General features: G+C 43.5%; 1 protein-coding gene across 4 annotated transcripts in view; it reads left to right on the plus strand.

Annotated features, from left to right (window-relative positions):
* The first annotated feature begins 2202 nt into the window (after positions 1-2202).
* casp8ap2 (caspase 8 associated protein 2) overlaps positions 2203-18820 on the plus strand; it is a 102935-nt gene continuing 86317 nt past the window's right edge. Inside the window, exons 1-2 of one of the 4 annotated variants that reach the window (XM_061812807.1) lie at positions 2203-2743; positions 8475-8537. In XM_061812807.1, coding sequence (XP_061668791.1) covers positions 8489-8537 — 49 coding nt within the window. In that variant the 5' untranslated portion in view covers positions 2203-2743; positions 8475-8488. The remainder of the gene's footprint in view (positions 2744-8474; positions 8538-18820) is intronic. The other 3 variants (XM_061812810.1, XM_061812809.1, XM_061812806.1) reach the window with 3 other exon arrangements.

The following is an 18820-nucleotide window of genomic DNA, read 5'->3' on the forward strand; positions in this document are numbered from 1 at the left end:
CCAGTTAACTCTCAGATGGTACCAAGTATCAGCTCCTTCTTGGTGAGTTCCCTGGCTTGAAACGGCCCACTTTCTCCTCTGCAACTCAACACGGGGTCGAGCACCACATCAAGACCAAGGGCCCCCCGATTCACGCTAGAGCCCGACGGCTCGACCCCGAGAAGCTAGCAGTCGCTAAGTCCGAGTTTGCCAACATGGAGCGCCTGGGCATCGTCCGCCGCTCAGATAGCCCGTGGGCCTCGCCGCTACACATCGTCCCTGGAGTAGAGGGCGGGTGGCGACCGTGTGGTTACTACCGCCGCATTAACGACGCCACTACACCCGATTGCTACCCTGTCCCCCACATTCAGGAGTTCTCGGCCCACCTGGTGGACAAAATCCTGTTCTCCAAGATCGACCTGGTGCGAGGTTATCACCAGGTCCCCGTGCACCCCTCAGACGTTCCCAAGACGGCTGCAAGTGTATTTTGGGAAAAGTTAATATGTCACGGAAATCGGGCCCTAGGTAATATGCAAGATGGTTTTTTGGTAGTCACGGTGTTATATGTCTTTCCTTTGCACTTAGCCTTTTTTGGCTTACTGTGGTGGTCTACAGAATTCACCTACGGGAACACGAGTTAGGTTACAGGTTCCGCACGGACGTTATTGTTGGTTATACTTCCGGTGTTAGTGATTTAGAGAGTTCCCGCCGTAATGGGTTCACTCTGTTGATGTCTGTATAGGTCACTCGCACAACTTCAGAGCAAGTGCATTGTGGGTAAGAATTTTTTGGGTGTCGGCTATTTTGGGAGGTTGTAAACAGTTCTTAAATTTTGTCTACATACCAGCATCGCGTTCATTCTATCTGCACTTTCTTATAGCGTTTTACAAGTATTTCGAGGATCTGTCGGCTGATCTGAAACCCTACTACAGGCAGAAAATCAGTTTATGTGAGGATCTGGACCCGTATAGTATATCGAAGGCTGATTTTCCGACTGAAAAATGTTGGCCGAGAGTGGAATACCTTGACATTGTTAACTACTTGGTGCTTACAACCAACAGCCTTACTAACCAACCAACAGATGAAGGCCTACAAGTCTTTGGAGGCTTACAATTACTTTGTAAGTGGGTGGATTCAGAGTGTCCTCTGCAAAACGTTGTCTGAAGAAAAGGTTTTAATCGTTGCCCGAGTAAGTAACTTGTAATCGCCCGGGACAGAATGCGTAACTCACTGTTATTGTTGTTGTTTCTGCTTAGCCATGATGGCCTTTTCAGGTCCGACAAATCGGACTGATTAGGGAAAAACATGTATGACAAATAAATATTACACCGTCTTTTAAATTTATTTGAAGGAGCATTAAGTAATGTGACAATAATTAAAATGTACAAGGTGTAAATTACTAAGTACTAACAAATTATAGCGTGAATGTCTGAATATAGACCTAATACTAATACTAGCCCTAATACAACAGTAGCGGCTTTCTATTTGTTCACATTTGCCTTACTCAAATGTCAGCATATAGAAAGCTGCTACTGTTGTATTAAGGCTAGCGTGAATGATACCCTGGTAGGTGCTACATGCATACTCGTGTTGTTTTTAATATATATACAGTATATTTCCTTCTTAAAAATAATTTGACGTTTACAGACAGTAAACAGACAGCAAACGCACAACACACATCCATACGTTTGTATCCTAATCTGTAGATGAAAAGCCTGTTACTGGCGGCCGATTTCGATCGGCGGCCGAGTTGGATGTACATGTACATGTAGACAGGGTTAAGTCTTGTAATATAAAACACACCAAACAACACATACATGTGAAAAAAAGCGGTAAGAGGATATGGTCAAAGTGCAATACTAGGCTTAAACTTACCATTTATGAAGTGATCGCTGCACACAAGACTTGATACTGTGGGACGAGTGAGATCTGCACGCGAGATATTACTGAGCCACTTCGCTTGCCGTTTGCTCGACATTTCTTCTGCTTGGGGTCCTTGGTGCGTAATTATTTTCTGAAATCGGAAAAACCGTCTGTTCCCTTCTTTGCTGAACTTGTTATAGCAGCCAATAACACAACACGTGTGCACCATCGTAATGTAATGTAACCAGCGAAATGAGACCTCCCAATATGGCGGCCAGGAAAAAAAATAAAAAACAGATGTGACGTCACATACAAGTCACCTATTAAAAATGAGGTTTGCTCCTGTGTTCAACACTCCGCCTACGACCCCTTTTCTTTGGCGCTACATTACCATGTCAAATTAAAAATCCTTCATGTTACCAGAACTGAAAAAATGTCAAGATCACACGACCAGTTTTAACTGTACATGCCGAACTTTGAGAAAAATTCCGCAATAATCCAACCTGTAAACCGTGACCTCCACACGTTTTAGGAGTACAAAGATGGCGGACAAGTGGCTTCAACCAATCTGTATGCGCTATCCAATCATTTTTTTTTAAGTCAGTGGTCACGTCTGAGAAAATCACGCGATTGAATCACGAAAATGCAGCAATTTAAGACATCCGGTATGGCGACGTGTTAACGAATACAAATAAACCAGCAACCTCTTCGGGGGGAGGTTCTGGGTTTTAAATCTATGATTAGCTACCGTCACTGCTATGACGCAATCAAAAATCGACGAGAACATAAGGATTGCGCGAAGCAACAAACTCCACTGTTTCAAATTTCGAGTCTGAAGCAGCCCTGCGAATTTCACAACATCGCCCCGTCTTTGTGGGGATGTTAATGTACGAGTCGAACAGTAAGTATGATTGTTTGTTTTGGCGATTGTATGTGTTACAAGAAGCCCATGGTTCTGAGTTACATAGGAGTGTCTTTCCGCGGGAAGATGTGTACCAAACTTTCTCTGCGAAGTCCTATGGGTGGTTTTCACGTGACGTCACCCATTGGCTCACTCGAAAAGCGGCCATTTTCGATCCCTGAGCTCGGTTACCCAGACAGAGGCAAGGTGGACGACATTATGTTTGTAACTGCATTTATTGAAGACGCGACCGACAGCACACCAAGTCCAGACAAACTCCATTAATTCAAATTTCTTTCAAAAAGTAAAACCTGTATATTAGTTCACCACAAGCAAAGCGAAATGTTTGTTTAAATGTGATGCCAATGGCAGAAAGACAAAAAAAATAAACAAATCCAGTATTTCACAAAATTCTCAAATCTTTCAATCTTACAAAAAACGATCTTAACTGTAATGTTGGCCTTCTGAAAAGAGCATTGATTAAAGGGCTATTGTCATGAAATGGATAATTTTTTAGTATGTTATTAATGAAAAAAAACATTAGCCAATATGGGCCCATGCGTTTTTTCACCACAAAAAATGATTTTGACGTATACAGGTTTTTGTAGCTACTGCCATGAAAATCCTCTCAAGGGATTTGTTTTCCATAAGAAGCAGAAAGTGATGTAAAGGACAGTGGCGCACCCAAGTGGACTCATTTGTTTCCATTAGTTTTACCTCCGGGAATGTAGCTTGTTGTTCCTTCGTGTTAGCCAAAATGCCAGCTCATTGCATTGCTGGACATTGCTTGAACACTCGGGAGAATGAATTTACCCTTCATAAGTTTGCAAGAGACCCGGTTCATTGTGAAAAATGGATTGCACGGGTGCAGAGGACGAGCGCTTCGTGGGTTCCAAATAACAGGTATGTGTGTATACAGCTACTAAAAAAAAAAAATAGTTTGGGGCTGACCACGTAATCGGTCTATCATAACGTAACAAAAGATCCGCGTATGAAATATGTCGACGTGCACATCGGACGGCGTCCGGCTGCTGCGCGGACGGGGGTGGCTCCGAAGAACCCAGCCAAGAATGCCTCACTCAGCTGCGTGAGCACAATAAAGCGCCCCGGCTCGACTGAGTTGTTCATCGTGTACTGCGGCGTCTATGAAAAACGGCCTAAAGCAAGACGGTTCGGCTCCAATATATGCCACCACGGTGCCGAAAATCAGAAACACCGGCTGAGGCGCCACATTCGGCGGTCACGGCTTCTGCGAAGGCTGCGCGTCGGGCTTTGCGGACGGTGGCGGCTCTGAAGAACCCAGGCGAGAATGCCTCACTCAGTCGCATTAGCACAGTAAAGCACCCTGGTTTGATGGTGTTCATTGCGTACTGCAGCGTCGATGGAAAAAACTCCTAAAGCAGCACGGCTCGGCTCTGCCTCACTCAGCCGCGTGCAACCACAACGCAGGAAAGCGCCCTGGCTCGACGGTGTTGTTCATCGCGTACTGCAGCGGCTGTGAACAACCCCCTAAAGCAGCACGGCTCGGCTCGATTATATGCCACCACGGCGCCGAAAATGAGCCACACCGGCTGAGGCGCTGCGTTCGGCGGTCACGGCTTCTGCAAAGGTTGTGCATCGGGCTTTGCGGACAGCGGCGCCTCTGAAGAACCCAGCTGGGAATGCCTCACTCAGCCGCATGCGCACAGTAAAGCGACCAGGCTCGACGGTGTTCATTGCATACTGCAGCATCTATGAAAAACCCCCTAAAGCAGCACGGCTCAGCTCCCGTTATAAGCCACACTGGACGGCTGCGATGGGTCATATCTGCTGCGGAAGTGGACCAGACGGGGATGCGGTTTGGCCGTGATAGCATATCATCACTTGGTTGTGTGGTGTTCTCCTTTTCGAAAAGAGCGTCCATGTCAGAAGGGGCGTGTTTGTCTCCCATAGTTAGGGTGCACCGCATGTTTTCATTCGCGAATGTCCGGGTGACGTCACGGACGGAGGATCCAGCTAATATGGCGACCACTTGGATATCGTAGAATGACAGTTCTGCAACTTTGCGCATGGCTGACGGGCTCTCCGCTCACATTTATTTTTTCGCATTGACATTGAAGTGAATAATGTTATGTATTTTTCATTACCATATCTATTTTAGAATGTTTATAGGGATGACACTTGGGCTTTATTCACCACAGTAAGGATTCATCTTCACAGAGTTGTATTTTTTTCAATGCAAACAGCATTTTAAATGTTAGTCTAGTCTGGACTTGTTTTTGTTCCTGATACTTGGCTTCTTTTGGCCTGTACAAGTGCATCAAAACCCGATGCCATGTTCTGATTAGCTGTCACTTTCAGAATGTCATTTAAAGGTCAAGTGTTATCGCTATAAACATTCTAAAATAGATTTTGTAATGAAAAATACATATAACATTATTCACTTTGTCTATACGAAAAAATAAATATGACCGGTCATCCATGCGCAAAGTTGCGGAAGTGTCATTCGATATCCAAGTGGTCGCCATATTGGCTGCATCTCCTGTCCGTAACGTCACCTCGGAGATTCGCCATGGAAAACGCGCTGTGACCCCTAGTGTGGGAGACAAACACGTCCCTTCTGACACGTAAGCTCTTTTCGAAGAAGAGAACATCTCACAACCAAATGAAGTTACCGGAGCAATATTACCCTATTGTTACAAGCCATATTTAGATGATGTGCGGATCACGGCCAAACCGCCTCCCCGTCCGATCCACTTCTGCGGCAGAGATGAGCCATCGTGGCCCGGTGCCGCGACGAGCCACACCGGCCGACAAGGCCGGCGGCCGGCCACAACGAGCCACCCTGGCCGACAAAGCCGGCGCCGGCCACAACGAGCCACCCTGGCCCACAAAGCCGGCGGCAGGCCACAACGAGCCACCCTGGCCCACAAAGCCGGCGGCAGGCCACAACGAGCCACCCTGGCCCACAAAGCCAGCGGCAGGCCACAACGAGCCACCCTGGCCCACAAAGCCGGCGGCCGGCCACAACGAGCCACCCTGGCCGCCGGCCTTGTCATAGCCCCCGCCGTCCGTGGCGTTGTTCATAGTTGTTCGTCCACAATGAAAAACACCGCCGAGGCAGACCGCTTTACGGCGTTGTCGTTGCACGCGGCTGAGTGCGCCATTGCCGGCAGTGTTGTTCATAGCCGCTGCCGTCCGCGAGCCTGAGCAGCAGCCGTCCGACGTGTACATCGACACATTTAGCACCAGTCATACGAACCCGGATCTTTAGTTACGTTATGTGAGACGGATTATGTGGATAACTATTATTATTCTTATTCTTATTATTATTATTATTTTTTTTTTAGTAGCCGTACACACCTACCTGTCATTTGGGACCAATGAAGGTCTCGTCGTTTGCACCTATGAAATCCATTTTTCACGTCGAACCAGGTCTGTTGGAAAATCCATCTTCCGGAGTGTTTCAGCAATATCCATGCTACAAGCCGGCATTTTGGCTAACAGGAACGACTACAACAACAGCTACATTCCCGAAGGTAAAACTGACAGAAACAAACGAGTCTGCTAGAGGGCGCTCCTTCCCTTTACATCACTTCCTCCTCCTCCTTTTCTCGAAAACAAATCCCTCGGAGGGATTTTCATGGTGGGAGTTACAAAAAGCCATATACGTCAAATCATGTTTTGTGGTGAAAAACCGATGGGTCCATACCGGCTGCCGTTTTTTCATTAGTAACATACTAAAAATCATCCATTTCATGACACTTGACTTCTAACTGATTGTTTCTGAGCCTTGAACGCATTTTTTTGTTTTATTGATATTCATCGTTGATAAAATTTGTTCATAAATGTAGGTTGTCTCAAACTCTCTGAACTTTGTTGCGACACCTGCTTTCTTTCCTACCATGGATGGTGCGCTTTCTGTATCCAGGCTGATAACACGGGACCAGTCCACTCCAACTCTGTTCAGTGCAGCAACGACACAGTCGAAAATGTCTTCAGCTGTTGTGGTGTCCATCAATGGCTCCAACTCAAGAAACTCTTCAGTAACAGTCAATGTCTCATCAACTCCACAAATAAATAGCCCCAGTTGTGCGATGTCTGTGATGTCAGTGCTCTCGTTAATTGCAACGGAAAATGCAATAAATTACCTGGTTCTCTGTTTCAATTGGCTGTCTAAATCTGCTGATAGGTCCGAAATCCTCTCTGCTATAATATTCCTGGTAATAACGTACTAAAAATCATCCAGTCTAATGTTGGCAAAAGCTTCTCGGGACACACAAGTTCAGGTGGCTTCATCATGCATCATTTATTGAAGTTACCGTTGGAATACGGCATTGATGCTAATGCTATTTCGCTTGCAATTAGGTAGCTGGCTTTTATTGCTGATTCACTGACTTGTCGGCTGTGAATAAAAGTTGAGTGCTGTATCCTGAGACCCGCCTACAATTCGTTGATCTTATCTCTTCTCAGTTGTCCTTGCAAGCAGTCATATTTTTTGCTGTGAAGAGTCTCTTAGTGGTGTCAAATATTATATTCCTTCAATACAGAAACTTGTTGTAAACACACTAAACACAAATAGTTTTCCATGCAGTTCTATAAATAAATAGGACATGGTCCATTTATCATTAAAAATTCTACACTCCATATCTACTTTTCTTTTACATTTTGGCTAATGAAAGTGTAGGGGAGGGGTAGAGACCTGGGTAAAAACAAAGTCCTAACAGCAGCAGATAGTGCATAGATACCGTCTTCTGTGTTGGGTCTGTCTCAGAAATGCTGTCTTCTCTGAGCAAAACAATGTTGTCATCTACTCTGATCAAAACAACGTGCCGCCTAGCGGATAATCACTAATCGCATCTTATTAAAAATATTAATTCCATGTCTTTTATGCATTTTTTTCACTTTTAAATTATCCTGTGGGCCTGATCGAACCTCCTTGTGGGACGGTTCCGGCCCACGGGTCGTATGTTTGACATCCCTGGTTTAGATGTAGAGAATATACAGGAGGCGTGGACACACTTTTTTTACCCCAAGTTCTACTTTTCAGGCAGCCAGGCTCTCGCGATCGACCGGCGCCGGGGGGTGGGGTTGCACGCGCGCATCGCAATAAATAGTTACAGGGAAGTACTGTGTGCTAAGAGGCAATAAAGTGAGTATAACAGCGAGTCGATGCACCGTGTTATTTCTACTCACGCTGTTGCGCAGACAAAACAAAAATAAAGTACAATGTTAAAGGGAATTTCAGTGCTTTGCATGAACAATGTATTCAATAAGTCATGTAATATGTACTCTTTTGACAATGTGAGGTTAAATCCTCTCATTTAATACTGTTTTGAGAAGATGGGACATAAAAAAAAAAAAAACTCATCGGTAGATCATGATAAGAGGCTGCCTGCTTTGCTTGAAAAGTAGATCTTGGGGTATAGGTCTGGGCACCCCTGCTTTAAATGAACGCTCATATTTGTTTGGTAAAGTTTTAAGCCGGATGCCCTTCCCGACACAACTCTCTCCATTTATCTGGGCTTGGGATCGGCCTACAGATTGCACTGGCTTGTTCCCCCCTCGGGCTGCATTACAAGCATTGTCTGATCCATTCAAAGTAAAGTCAGCTTGCCATGTTTTTGTCCAGAACCACAGTTTAAGAATCCTTGTTGTAGAATATGCTTGTTTTGTAACTACACTTTCTCAACTTCTTGAAATATAGCTTTTTGAACTCGTGAGAACTTAATTATTTTGTTGTTCTTTTCAGGAATAAAGTGAGCGATGGAGCGACTCAAAAGAATGGAGACCACTGGAAACGGCGTGGCTCATGGTTGTATGGATTGAAATATTATACATATTGGCTGAAATATGTGTCACCAGAAGCTTAATTTGAAGAATTTATATTTGAATTAGAATTACAAAACCTGAATAATTCCATGAAAACAATGAATTTGAATAACTTAACTGAATCCCTAAAAAGACAACGTAGTCATAGGTATGCTCCTACAGTGGTGTGAAAAAGTATTCGTCCCCTTGCTGAATTCTGTTTCCAATATCCATCGCAGAGGTTTCAAATCGTCAAACCAATTTTAATGTCACTCAGAGACAACCTAATGAAATTCAAAATGAAATAATTCAATTTATTAAGGCACAAAAAAATTCAAACCTTTCTGACCCTCTCTGAAAAAGTAATTGACCCTGGATTTGAATGACGTGTTGTGCCACCCTTGGGAGCAATAACTGAAATCAAGTGTTTGTGATAATTGATGAGTCTTTCACATTGCTCTGGAGGATTCTTATCCCTCTCTTCTTTGAAAAATTGTTTCTACTTTGCCATATTGGAGAGTTTTCTTGCATGGACTGCCCGTTTAAGGTCACACCACAGCACCTCGGTTGGATTTGAATACAGATTTTGACTTGGGCGCTCAGTAACCATAGTTTTTTTTTTTTTTTTTTTTTAAAAGACATTCAGAGATACACTTATTGAGGCCCCGTAGCTCAGTGGTTAGAGCACTGGTTTGGTAAACCAGGGGTTGTGGGTTCGTATCCCACTAGGGCCTCCACTCCCTGAGAAGGGTTGCGTCAGGAAGGGCATCCGGCGTAAAAATTGTGCCCTATATATATATATATATATATATATGCGTTCATCTGTGGCGACCCCGAAAGGGACAAGCCGAAAGGGGGGGGGGAATTCTGAGATACACTTATTGATGTGTTTTGGATCCTAGTTTTGCTGCATGATCCAAGAGCACTTGAGTTTGAGGGCATGAATCGATTTTCTTGTACACAGCAGAATTCATTGTTCCATCAATCACAGCGAGTTGTCCTGGTGCTGATGTAGGAAAGTAGCACCAGCCCATCATGCTGCCTTTACCATTGGCACAATATTATTTTCAAACAAATGCTGTACCATTTTTACTCCAGACGTAATGGGCCGCACACCTTCCAAAAAGTAAAATTTTTGACTCGTCATTCCACAGAATGTTTCTCCAAAAGTTTCAAGAAAGGATCATGTTTTTGGCAAATGTGAGACTAGCCTTTGTATTCTTTGCCGACAGCAAGGTTTTTTTCCTGAGAACACATCCATGGATACCATTTTTAGCCAGTGCAGGGTTCACACGTGTCCCTAAAAGTCCCTAAAAACCCCTAAATTTTCGAAGGTGCATTTAGGGGCTCCTAAAAGTCCTTAAAACCGCGAAAACCGATCAAGCCCCTAAAAAGGCCTTAAATTATTAAAAATCAAAGAGAGGACCTCTACCGCCAAAATTCTCCCGAAAAAAAATCTTTTATTTAAAAAAAAAATATATCGATCCATCTGGCGTCTAAAACAGCCGGAAATTGTCAACGGAAGTCACCGTGTTGACAACGAGTTGTCATCTTGTCGTTGATATTCCATTGTTCGTTTCCGTGAGTCGGCATTTCACTTTGTGGTGTTTACATAATTCACCCGCTGGACCTCGAGTTGGCGTGCGGGGTTCCGCACGGACTGTTTTTGTTGTTGCGCTTCCGGAGTAAAAAGGTTAACAGAGTTCCCGCCGTTATGTGAGTCGTGTTTGGATGTCGAACAATAAAACAAGTTTTGTTCCTGTGTTCGACACTCCGCCTCCGACTCCTTTTCTCCGGCGCTACAACTTCGTCTTCGTTACGTCTTTCATCGATCCAACTTCTATCATGGGGAAGTGCATTTTTCAAGATGCTGGGGTTGAAAGTAAGGAGTTTGGAAGCTGGGTTCGTCGAGATGCAAAACATCGGCACATGTTTTACTGCCATCTGTGCAAGCAGAGCTACCATCTCGGAAAGATGGGCGTCAAAGCGCTGGAGTCGCACCGGGAAAAAAAGGAGACACGCTGATTTGGCGAAGACTCTCTCATCTTCCGTTGGTATGCATCTGTTTCTAAAATTTAAAGATAGTGAAGCATCAATTTCAGGCAGTGGTACTACCATTGCATTCACACCTACAGTTGTCCAGCCATCGACTTCAACCAGCCAGAAGTCAGGCTCTATGAACGTAGTTCAATACACGAAGGCGGACTCGTTAAAGGCAGAGATCGTGTGAACTTTAATTGTGATCTGCAGCCGTTACAGTTACAAAGCTTGTGAAAATAATTCGAAAGTGTTTGCAGTCATGTTCCCAGACAGTGACATTGCTAAAAACTACCACTGTGGGGTAATATTGCCCCGGACACTTCACTCGGTTGTGAGATGTTTTCTTCGAAAAGAACTTCGGTGTCTGAAGGGGCGTATCCTACAGTAGAAGCCACAGCATGTTTTCAATGGCGAATGTCCTGCGTGACGTCACGGACAGTAAATGCAGCCAATATGGCGACCACTTTGATGTCGAATGAGACTTCTGCAACTTTGCGCATGGATGACGCGCTCTCCGCTCATATTTATTTTTTCGTGGAGACATTGAAGTGAATAATCTTATGTATTTTTCATTTCAATATTGATTTTAGAATGTTTATAGGGATGACACTAGAGCTTTAAATGTTTCTTTTTCTTACTGGGCAGGATATGCCACCAAGTCTTCATCGGATTATTTCTATCCGAATTATGGCAAAATTTCGCGATACAGTTGGGCATTTTCACATGTCAGATGGTGCTGGTATTGTATGTGATGCCACTACAAATCGGCCATGATTTCTGTTTACGCATAGAATAGGTCACACCCACGCAAGTAGGTCATGTGACTCCAAAATGACGGCGCCGAACAAAATTCCTAATTGCCAATAATCTCAAAATATCATTAAATGATATTGGATTAACCTTAAATTTTCAAGGTACAGTACATATGACACGACCTATCTGATTAAAGCTTTTAATTTTCCCATCAGAAATGCGACTTATACTCCAGTGTACCTTGTATATGCTTTTCCCTTCTTTATTATGCATTTTTTGGCTGGTGTGACTTATAGTCGCGAAAATAGGGTGCTAGCACTTAGATGCAGCACTTTGTCTGCGAGCAGACCCATAATTAGGATGGGCAAAAATAATAAAGGGCTGCTTATGTGCACCTGACATCAAAATCACATTTTAAAGTGTATGTAATGTCCTCAGTTAACCTTTTTGCTCTAACAGGGTTCGCACGTGGCCCTAAAAAACCCTAAATTTTCGAAGGTGCATTTAGGGGCTCCTAAAATCCGCGAAAACCGGTCAAGCCCCTAAAAAGGCCTTAAATTAAAAAAAATCAAAGGAAGGACCTCTACCGCCAAAATTCTCCTTAAAAAAATATTTTTTTTATTTAAAATAGCGATTCGTCTGGCGTCCAAAACAGCTGGAAATTGTCAACGGAAGTCACTGTGTTGACAACTAGTCACCATCTTGTCGATATTCCATTGTTTGTTTCCGTGAGTAGGCATTTCACTTCGTCTTCGTTACGATGGAGCATAGTTCTTTCATCGATCCAACTTGTATCATGGGCAAGTGCATTTTTCAAGAAGCTTGGGTTGAAAGTAAGGAGTTTGGGAGCTGGGTTCGTCGAGATCCAAAAGATCGGCACATGTTTTACTGCCGTCTGTGCAAGCAGAGTTACCAGCTTGAAAAGATGGGCGTCAAAGCGCTGGAGTCACACCGGGAAAAACGGGAGACATGCTGATTTGGCGGTGACATTGCTAAAAACTACCACTGTGGGGAAAGGAAGACTTCGTACCTGGCTACATTTGGCATCGCTGCCCACTTTTCATCTCTAGTGCCTCAAAGCCAAAAAAGCCAGAATAGAGACTGACATATCAACGCTTATTGAGAAGGTTGACAGGCTGTGTGAGGAGGCAGAAGAAAAGAGGGATCTGAGGTTTATCACCGAGGCCAATGCACTCGGAGGCAGAGCAAAGGACAAGAGAGCCACTTTGGCACCTCTGCAGCAGCAAATTGAGGAGGCACTGGGTAGGCTCAAGGAGCTAGAGTAGGGGTGCTGAGACAGACATCAGTAGAAGACATTTGTGTATGTAGTTGCAATTGTAGTTAGAATCAGTTTTTCTGTATACTGTTATGTGAAGACGTTGACAATGGTCATATCAATGAGAACTACCACAAGGGGCGACAGGTGATCACTGTCACAAGTACTGAGGTACTGGAACCTTTGATGAACCAAGAACAGCGGATGGCACCATTGGGTGAGTCTTTTTTCCTTACTCTTGATTTCCCACAATGGCCCTAAATTTTTCGTGTCGGCCCTAAATTTTTTCCGTGTCAGCCCTAAATTTTTCGTGTCAGCCCCTAAGAATGCCCCTAAAAAGCCCTTAAATTTTTTTTTGGGTCCGACTGAGTATGAACCCTGCCAGTGCCATTCTTATGCTAGAGTCATGAACGTTGACCTTAACTGAGGCCCGTGAGGCCTTCAGATCTTTAGATGTTTGTCAAGGTTCTTTTGTGACCTCATGGATGAGTTGTTGTTGCACTCTTGGAATAATTTTAGTTATTTGTCCACTCCTGGCAAGTTGTGCCACTGTTCCCAGTTTTTTCCACATGTGGATAATGGCCTTGACAGTGGTTTGGTGGAGTCCCAAAGCCTTGGAAATGGCTTTGTAACGTTTTCCAGAATGTTGGATTTCAATCACTTTTTTTTCTCATTTCCTCTTGAATTTCTGTGGCTCGTGGCATGATGGATTGGTTCTTGAGATTTTGTAGCCTGTGTCACATTCTCTTCTTTTTCTTTTTGCTTGTCCCGTTCATTTCTAATCTAATACAACCTGCTCACGCCTCGCAAGAACCTCAACATCTTAATTTCTGCTACCTCTAGTTCTGCTTCCTGTTGTCTCTTCAGTGCCACTGTCTCTAATCCGTACATCATCACCACTATTTTATAAATTTTCCCCTTCATCCGAGCAGAGTTTTTCTACATTTTTATATACAAACAGAAAGAAAGAAGGAAAAAATACAATTAATTTACATTCATTAACAGTGGGATAATAATACCTTTATAAATGACAGAATAGGAGGGTTTCTCTCTTCTCCAATTATCTAATCTAGTAGGTCGTCCTCAACCAAGTTCATACCTGTAAGTGAGAAAAAAAAAAAAACCTTAAAGGGAAAACAAAAATAATCATACTTGTGGGAAAAAAGAAAAATTATACCGCCTCAAAGCACTTTACACCAAATGTTACAAAAACAATGTGCAATGATTTACATTTTTGCTTAAAGTAAAAAAAAATTTAGGTTCCAAATTTTCGTGGTATCAGAACCCTTGGGTGATACCTGTTCTGACAAGATTCAAGACTTGAGTTTTAAAAAAAAAAAAAAACAACCCACACATAACACACCTGAGACCTTCTGCCAGCTGTTCCATCCTGCTTGGACCTGTTTCTTCACTTCCTTACCACACTCACCACTGCTCTAGAGTGTTGACCTCAAGTATTTGAAGTCGTCCACCCTTGCGATCTCTTCTCCCTGCGCCCTCCCCTCCTCCTCTTTCATTCGCGCACATATATTCTGTTTTACTTTGGCTGATCTTCATTTCTCACCTTTCCACCACAAATTCCTCTGTCACCCCTGTTCTGCTACTCTCATACATGTCCTGTCCGATTCCAAGATATTTCTCCGCCACACCAGACCTACGCATGCAGTATCACAGATCCTTTCTTGGCACTCTGTCATAGGCTTTTTCTAGCTCCACAAAGACACAATGTAGCTCCTTTTGACCTGCTCTGTACTTTTCCACAAGCATCCTCAAGGCAAATAATGCATCTGTGATACTCTTTCAAGGCATGAAACCATACTGTTGCTTGCAGATACTTACTTCTGTCCTGAGTGTAGTCTCCCCTACTCTTTCCCATTATGTGTTAATAATTAATAATGTGTGGCTCATCAACTTTATTCCTCTGTAGTTCCCACATCTTTGCACATCGCCTTTGTTCTTCAGAATGGGAACCAGCACACTTTTCCTCCATTCTTCAGGCATCTTCTCACCCGCTAATATTTTGTTGAATAAGTTTAGTCAAAAACTCCACACCCACCTCTCCAAATTGCTTCCATACCTCCACAGGTATGTCATCAGGACGAAGTGCTTTTCCATTTTTCATCCTCTTTCGTGCCTTTCTAACTTTCCCCTTACTAATCATTGCCACTTCCTGGTCCTTCATATTTGCCTCTTCAACTCTTCCTTCTCGCTCCTTTTCTTTATTAATCAACTTCTCAAAGTTTTCTTTCCATCTATTTAGCACACCACTGGCACCAGTCAACACTATCTTTCATCACCCTTACCTGCTGAAATTCCTTCCCATCTCTATCCCTCTGTCTGGTCAACCTGGAGAGATCCTTTTCTCCTTCGTTCGTGTCCAACCTTGTGTATATGTCGTCATATGCCTCTTGTTTAACCTTTTGCCACCTCTACCTTTGCCCTACGTCACGACTCATTGTATTCCTTTCAACTGTCCTCAGTCCTCTCAGTGTCCCGCTTCTTCTTCGCTAGCCCATTTCCTTGTATGACTTCCTGTAATATAAAAGTTTAACTTGTCATCTATTCTTCTTTCTCTCTCATTTTCTTCATTCATCAACTTGTCAAAGTATTCTTTCCATCTATTTAGAACACTACTGGCACAAGTCAACACATTTCCATTGCTATCCTTAATCACCCTTACCTGCTACACATCCTTCCCATCTCTATTCCTCTGTCCGGCCAACCTGTCGATATCCTTTTCTCCTTCTTTCGTGTCCAACCTGGTGTACCCTCTACCTTTTCCCTACGTCGCTTTTCAATATATTCCTTTCACCTCTCCTCAGTCCTCTGTGTCCCACTTCTTCTTTGGTAATCTCTTTACTTGTATCACTTCCTGTACTTTTGGGGGTCCACCACGAAGTTTCCTTCTCCCCTTTCACACAACAAGTACTCTCCTGCTTGTCTCTCTGATCACCTTCGCTGTCGTAGTCCAGTCTTCTGGGAGCTAGTCCTGTCAAATGAGAGCCTGTCTCACCTCTCAAAAGCCCACACAACATTCTTCCTTTCTCAGCTTCTAGTTCTCTGCTCTACCTTTGTCTTCTTAATCTTCCTACCCACCACCAGAGTCATCCTACAAACCACCATCCTATACTGTTGAGCTACACTCTCACCTACCACTACTTTACAGTCAGTAATCTCCTTCAGATTAAATCATCTGCACAAAATATCATCCAACTATGTGCTTCTACCTCCACTCTTGTAGGTCACTATATGTTCCTCCCTCTTCTGGAAATAAGTGTTCACTACAGCCATCTCCATCCTTTTTACAATGTCCACTCCCATCTGTCCCTCAAATCTCTTTTCCTGGATGCCGTACTTACCCATCACTGCTTCATCGCCCCTGTTTCCTTTACCAATATGTCCATTACAATCTGCACTAATCACAACTCTCTCGCTGTCTGGGATGCTCAGAACTCCTTCATCTACTTCCTTCCAGAATTGATCTTTCAACTCTAGGTCACATCCTACATGTGGGGCATAGCCGCTAACCACATTATACATAACACCCTCAATTTCAAATTTTAGTCTCATCTCTCGATCTGATACTCTTTTCACCATCAATGCATTCTTCACCAGCACTTCCTTTAAAATAACCACTACTCCATTTCTCTTCCCATCTACTCCATGGTAAAATAATTTAAACCCTGCTCCTAAACTTCTTGTGTGACTACCTTTCCGCCTGCTGTCTTGGATACACAATCACCTAATCATCATGTCAACCAACTCCTGAGCTTTTCCTGTCATTGTCCCAACATGCAAAGTCCCTACACTCATTTGTAGGCTCTGTGCATTCCTCTTCTTCTGCTGACGAATCCAGTTTGCTCCTCTTCTTTGTCTTCGGCCCACAGTAGCAGAATTTCTACAGACGCCCTGCGGGTTAATGGTGCCTACAGATTGCACTGGCTTGTGCAACTATTGGGCTGCATTACATTCTCTAACAGGTTTTATTGAAGTGATTTCTTGATTCAACAAGTATGGAGGCAATCAGGTTTTGGTGAAGATTGTGAAATTGTATTCCGGAATCTTGTTCTTAAAATCATGACCCACAGCTCGTGACCACAGTGAAGTGAGGAAGGTCGATCGACTGGTAAATAGAGAGCTTCAACTGTCATTTGAGTTCCTTTGTCACCACAAGATCTTGATCCAAAATCCGCAACGATCTGCCTGTCAATCAACGGTTCTATTCCTCCCTCAGTTGTGAAGAAAACCCAAAGATATTTGAAGTTCTCTACTTGGGGAAAGATCTAAATCCCTGACGTTCACCCTTTTCGACTGATGACCATCTTTCACATTTAGAGGTGCTCATTCTTATTCCAGTTGCTTAACACTTGCCTGCGAACCGCCCCAGTGAGTTTGAGATCACAGCTTGATGAAGCAAACAGAACCACATCGTCTGAAAAAAGCACTAATTCAATATCAAGGCCAGCAAACTGGACCCCATCTACGCCTCGGCTGCGCCTCGAAATTATTTCCATAAAAGTTATGACCAGAATCTGTTCCAAAGTGCAGCCTTGGCGTAGTCCAACCCATCACTGGAAATGAGCTCTCAGTGCCATGATGCACACACAGGGCTTAATTCCGTTTTCTGTATTCAAAATTTTCTTACGGAAGCAGGTGAGTGGCCAACTTGCTTACCCCAGAATATGGTATTTCTTGGTGGTTTTTCACCCGACTACTTAACATGACTAATCCTGCTTAGCTTCTGAGCTCAGGCCAAGATGAGGCACTATCAGGGTACTGTGAGTGTACTGAGCTAGTGGAAGATATTTACCCAGTCTGTGGCTGATACGGTGCAGAATTTTTTTTTTTTTTGTAGGAATCATCATAATTGCTTGGCAAAGTTTTTAAGACTGATGCCCTTCCTGGCGCCACCCTGTGCCTTTATCCCAACTTGTGACCGCCGTCAAGGTTGCACTGGCCTTTGTCCCTCAAAGGGCTTCATTATACGCTGTCCGGTGCTTATCCTTGTTTTTATCATTTGAAGATGTCTAAAAGGCTCGTGTCTGCTTCTCACTTTAAATATTGGCTGATTCACCGTACATTATAGTTGACCAACATCGTAGTGGACCCTTCAATGTGAGTTATGTGCTCATGTATAACACATCATGAAGCCGATGCGCAAGCAAAATATCATGCAGCCCTAATTTACACCTGCATTGATGATCCAGACCAATGGTGGAATTAATTTTGGTTAGTTTAAAGCGGTCCAAGTGTGGCATGTGTGAATACACCCCAAGGTTGGCTGTTGAGTGAGGATCACCTCTGATGTAATGTGTGTCAAACACACTTATAGTTCAGGGGCCACATGAAGTCTTAATTTGATGTCAAAGGGCAGGATGACTAAATTCCTACCAATCCTAATATAATTAGGGTTGAGCATTGACAATCATTAACTGATTATTTTAATGTCAGGGATGAGAATTTTCCGCCGATCGGCGGATTTCCGACTTTTTCAGATCAAAATAACCATTCTCGAGATAAGTGCAAATCCGTTGAGAAAATTTCAGGGGGGGTAGGGTATCGTGCGCCTGCCTCTCGGTGGTGGGCTCTGAGCTGCAAGTTCAGCTTAGTGCTAGCACAAGCACGACTATCATATGCTGTTCTAACTTGCTCGGTAGCGTAAATATCTGCATTTTGCGACATAAACTAAACTTGTTTACGGCAGATTACTCGATTTGGACAACAGAGTTATACAGTATAACGATCCAATCGTGTTAGTGGTTAATCGAGTTTCACCATTGCCATGTACATGTATTCTCGGTTCTTAGAAATCGCAGTGTAACTTGTTAGTTAACCAAGTAATGGCGCCTGGGACTTAGCGCAAACTGAGCGATGGTGCGTAAAGTAAAAAAATTACATCAAAATAGTTTATGATATGAGTATTTAATAAGTATTAAAAACTAAAATATATTAAAATTAAAAAAAAGATGCTGTACTTGCCATTACTGCAAGAAGTGGATGGCGAAGAAGGAGGGGAGGCTCTGCTTTGATATTGCTCAGAAATTATATGCTCGTGATAAATTCCTCCTCAATTACCTTACCTTTCTACTCTTTCAAAGTTAGGCAAATACGCCATGCCTTTTCCCTTCATGAACATTAGGCTGCTCTTAAACCTATGTTGACTCTGATCCTCTATCCATAACGGAAGTAATCTTTCCTTCTCAGCAATGATCAAAGAA

This window comes from Syngnathoides biaculeatus, chromosome 23 (assembly GCF_019802595.1).
Source record: "Syngnathoides biaculeatus isolate LvHL_M chromosome 23, ASM1980259v1, whole genome shotgun sequence".
Lineage (NCBI taxonomy): Eukaryota > Metazoa > Chordata > Actinopteri > Syngnathiformes > Syngnathidae > Syngnathoides > Syngnathoides biaculeatus.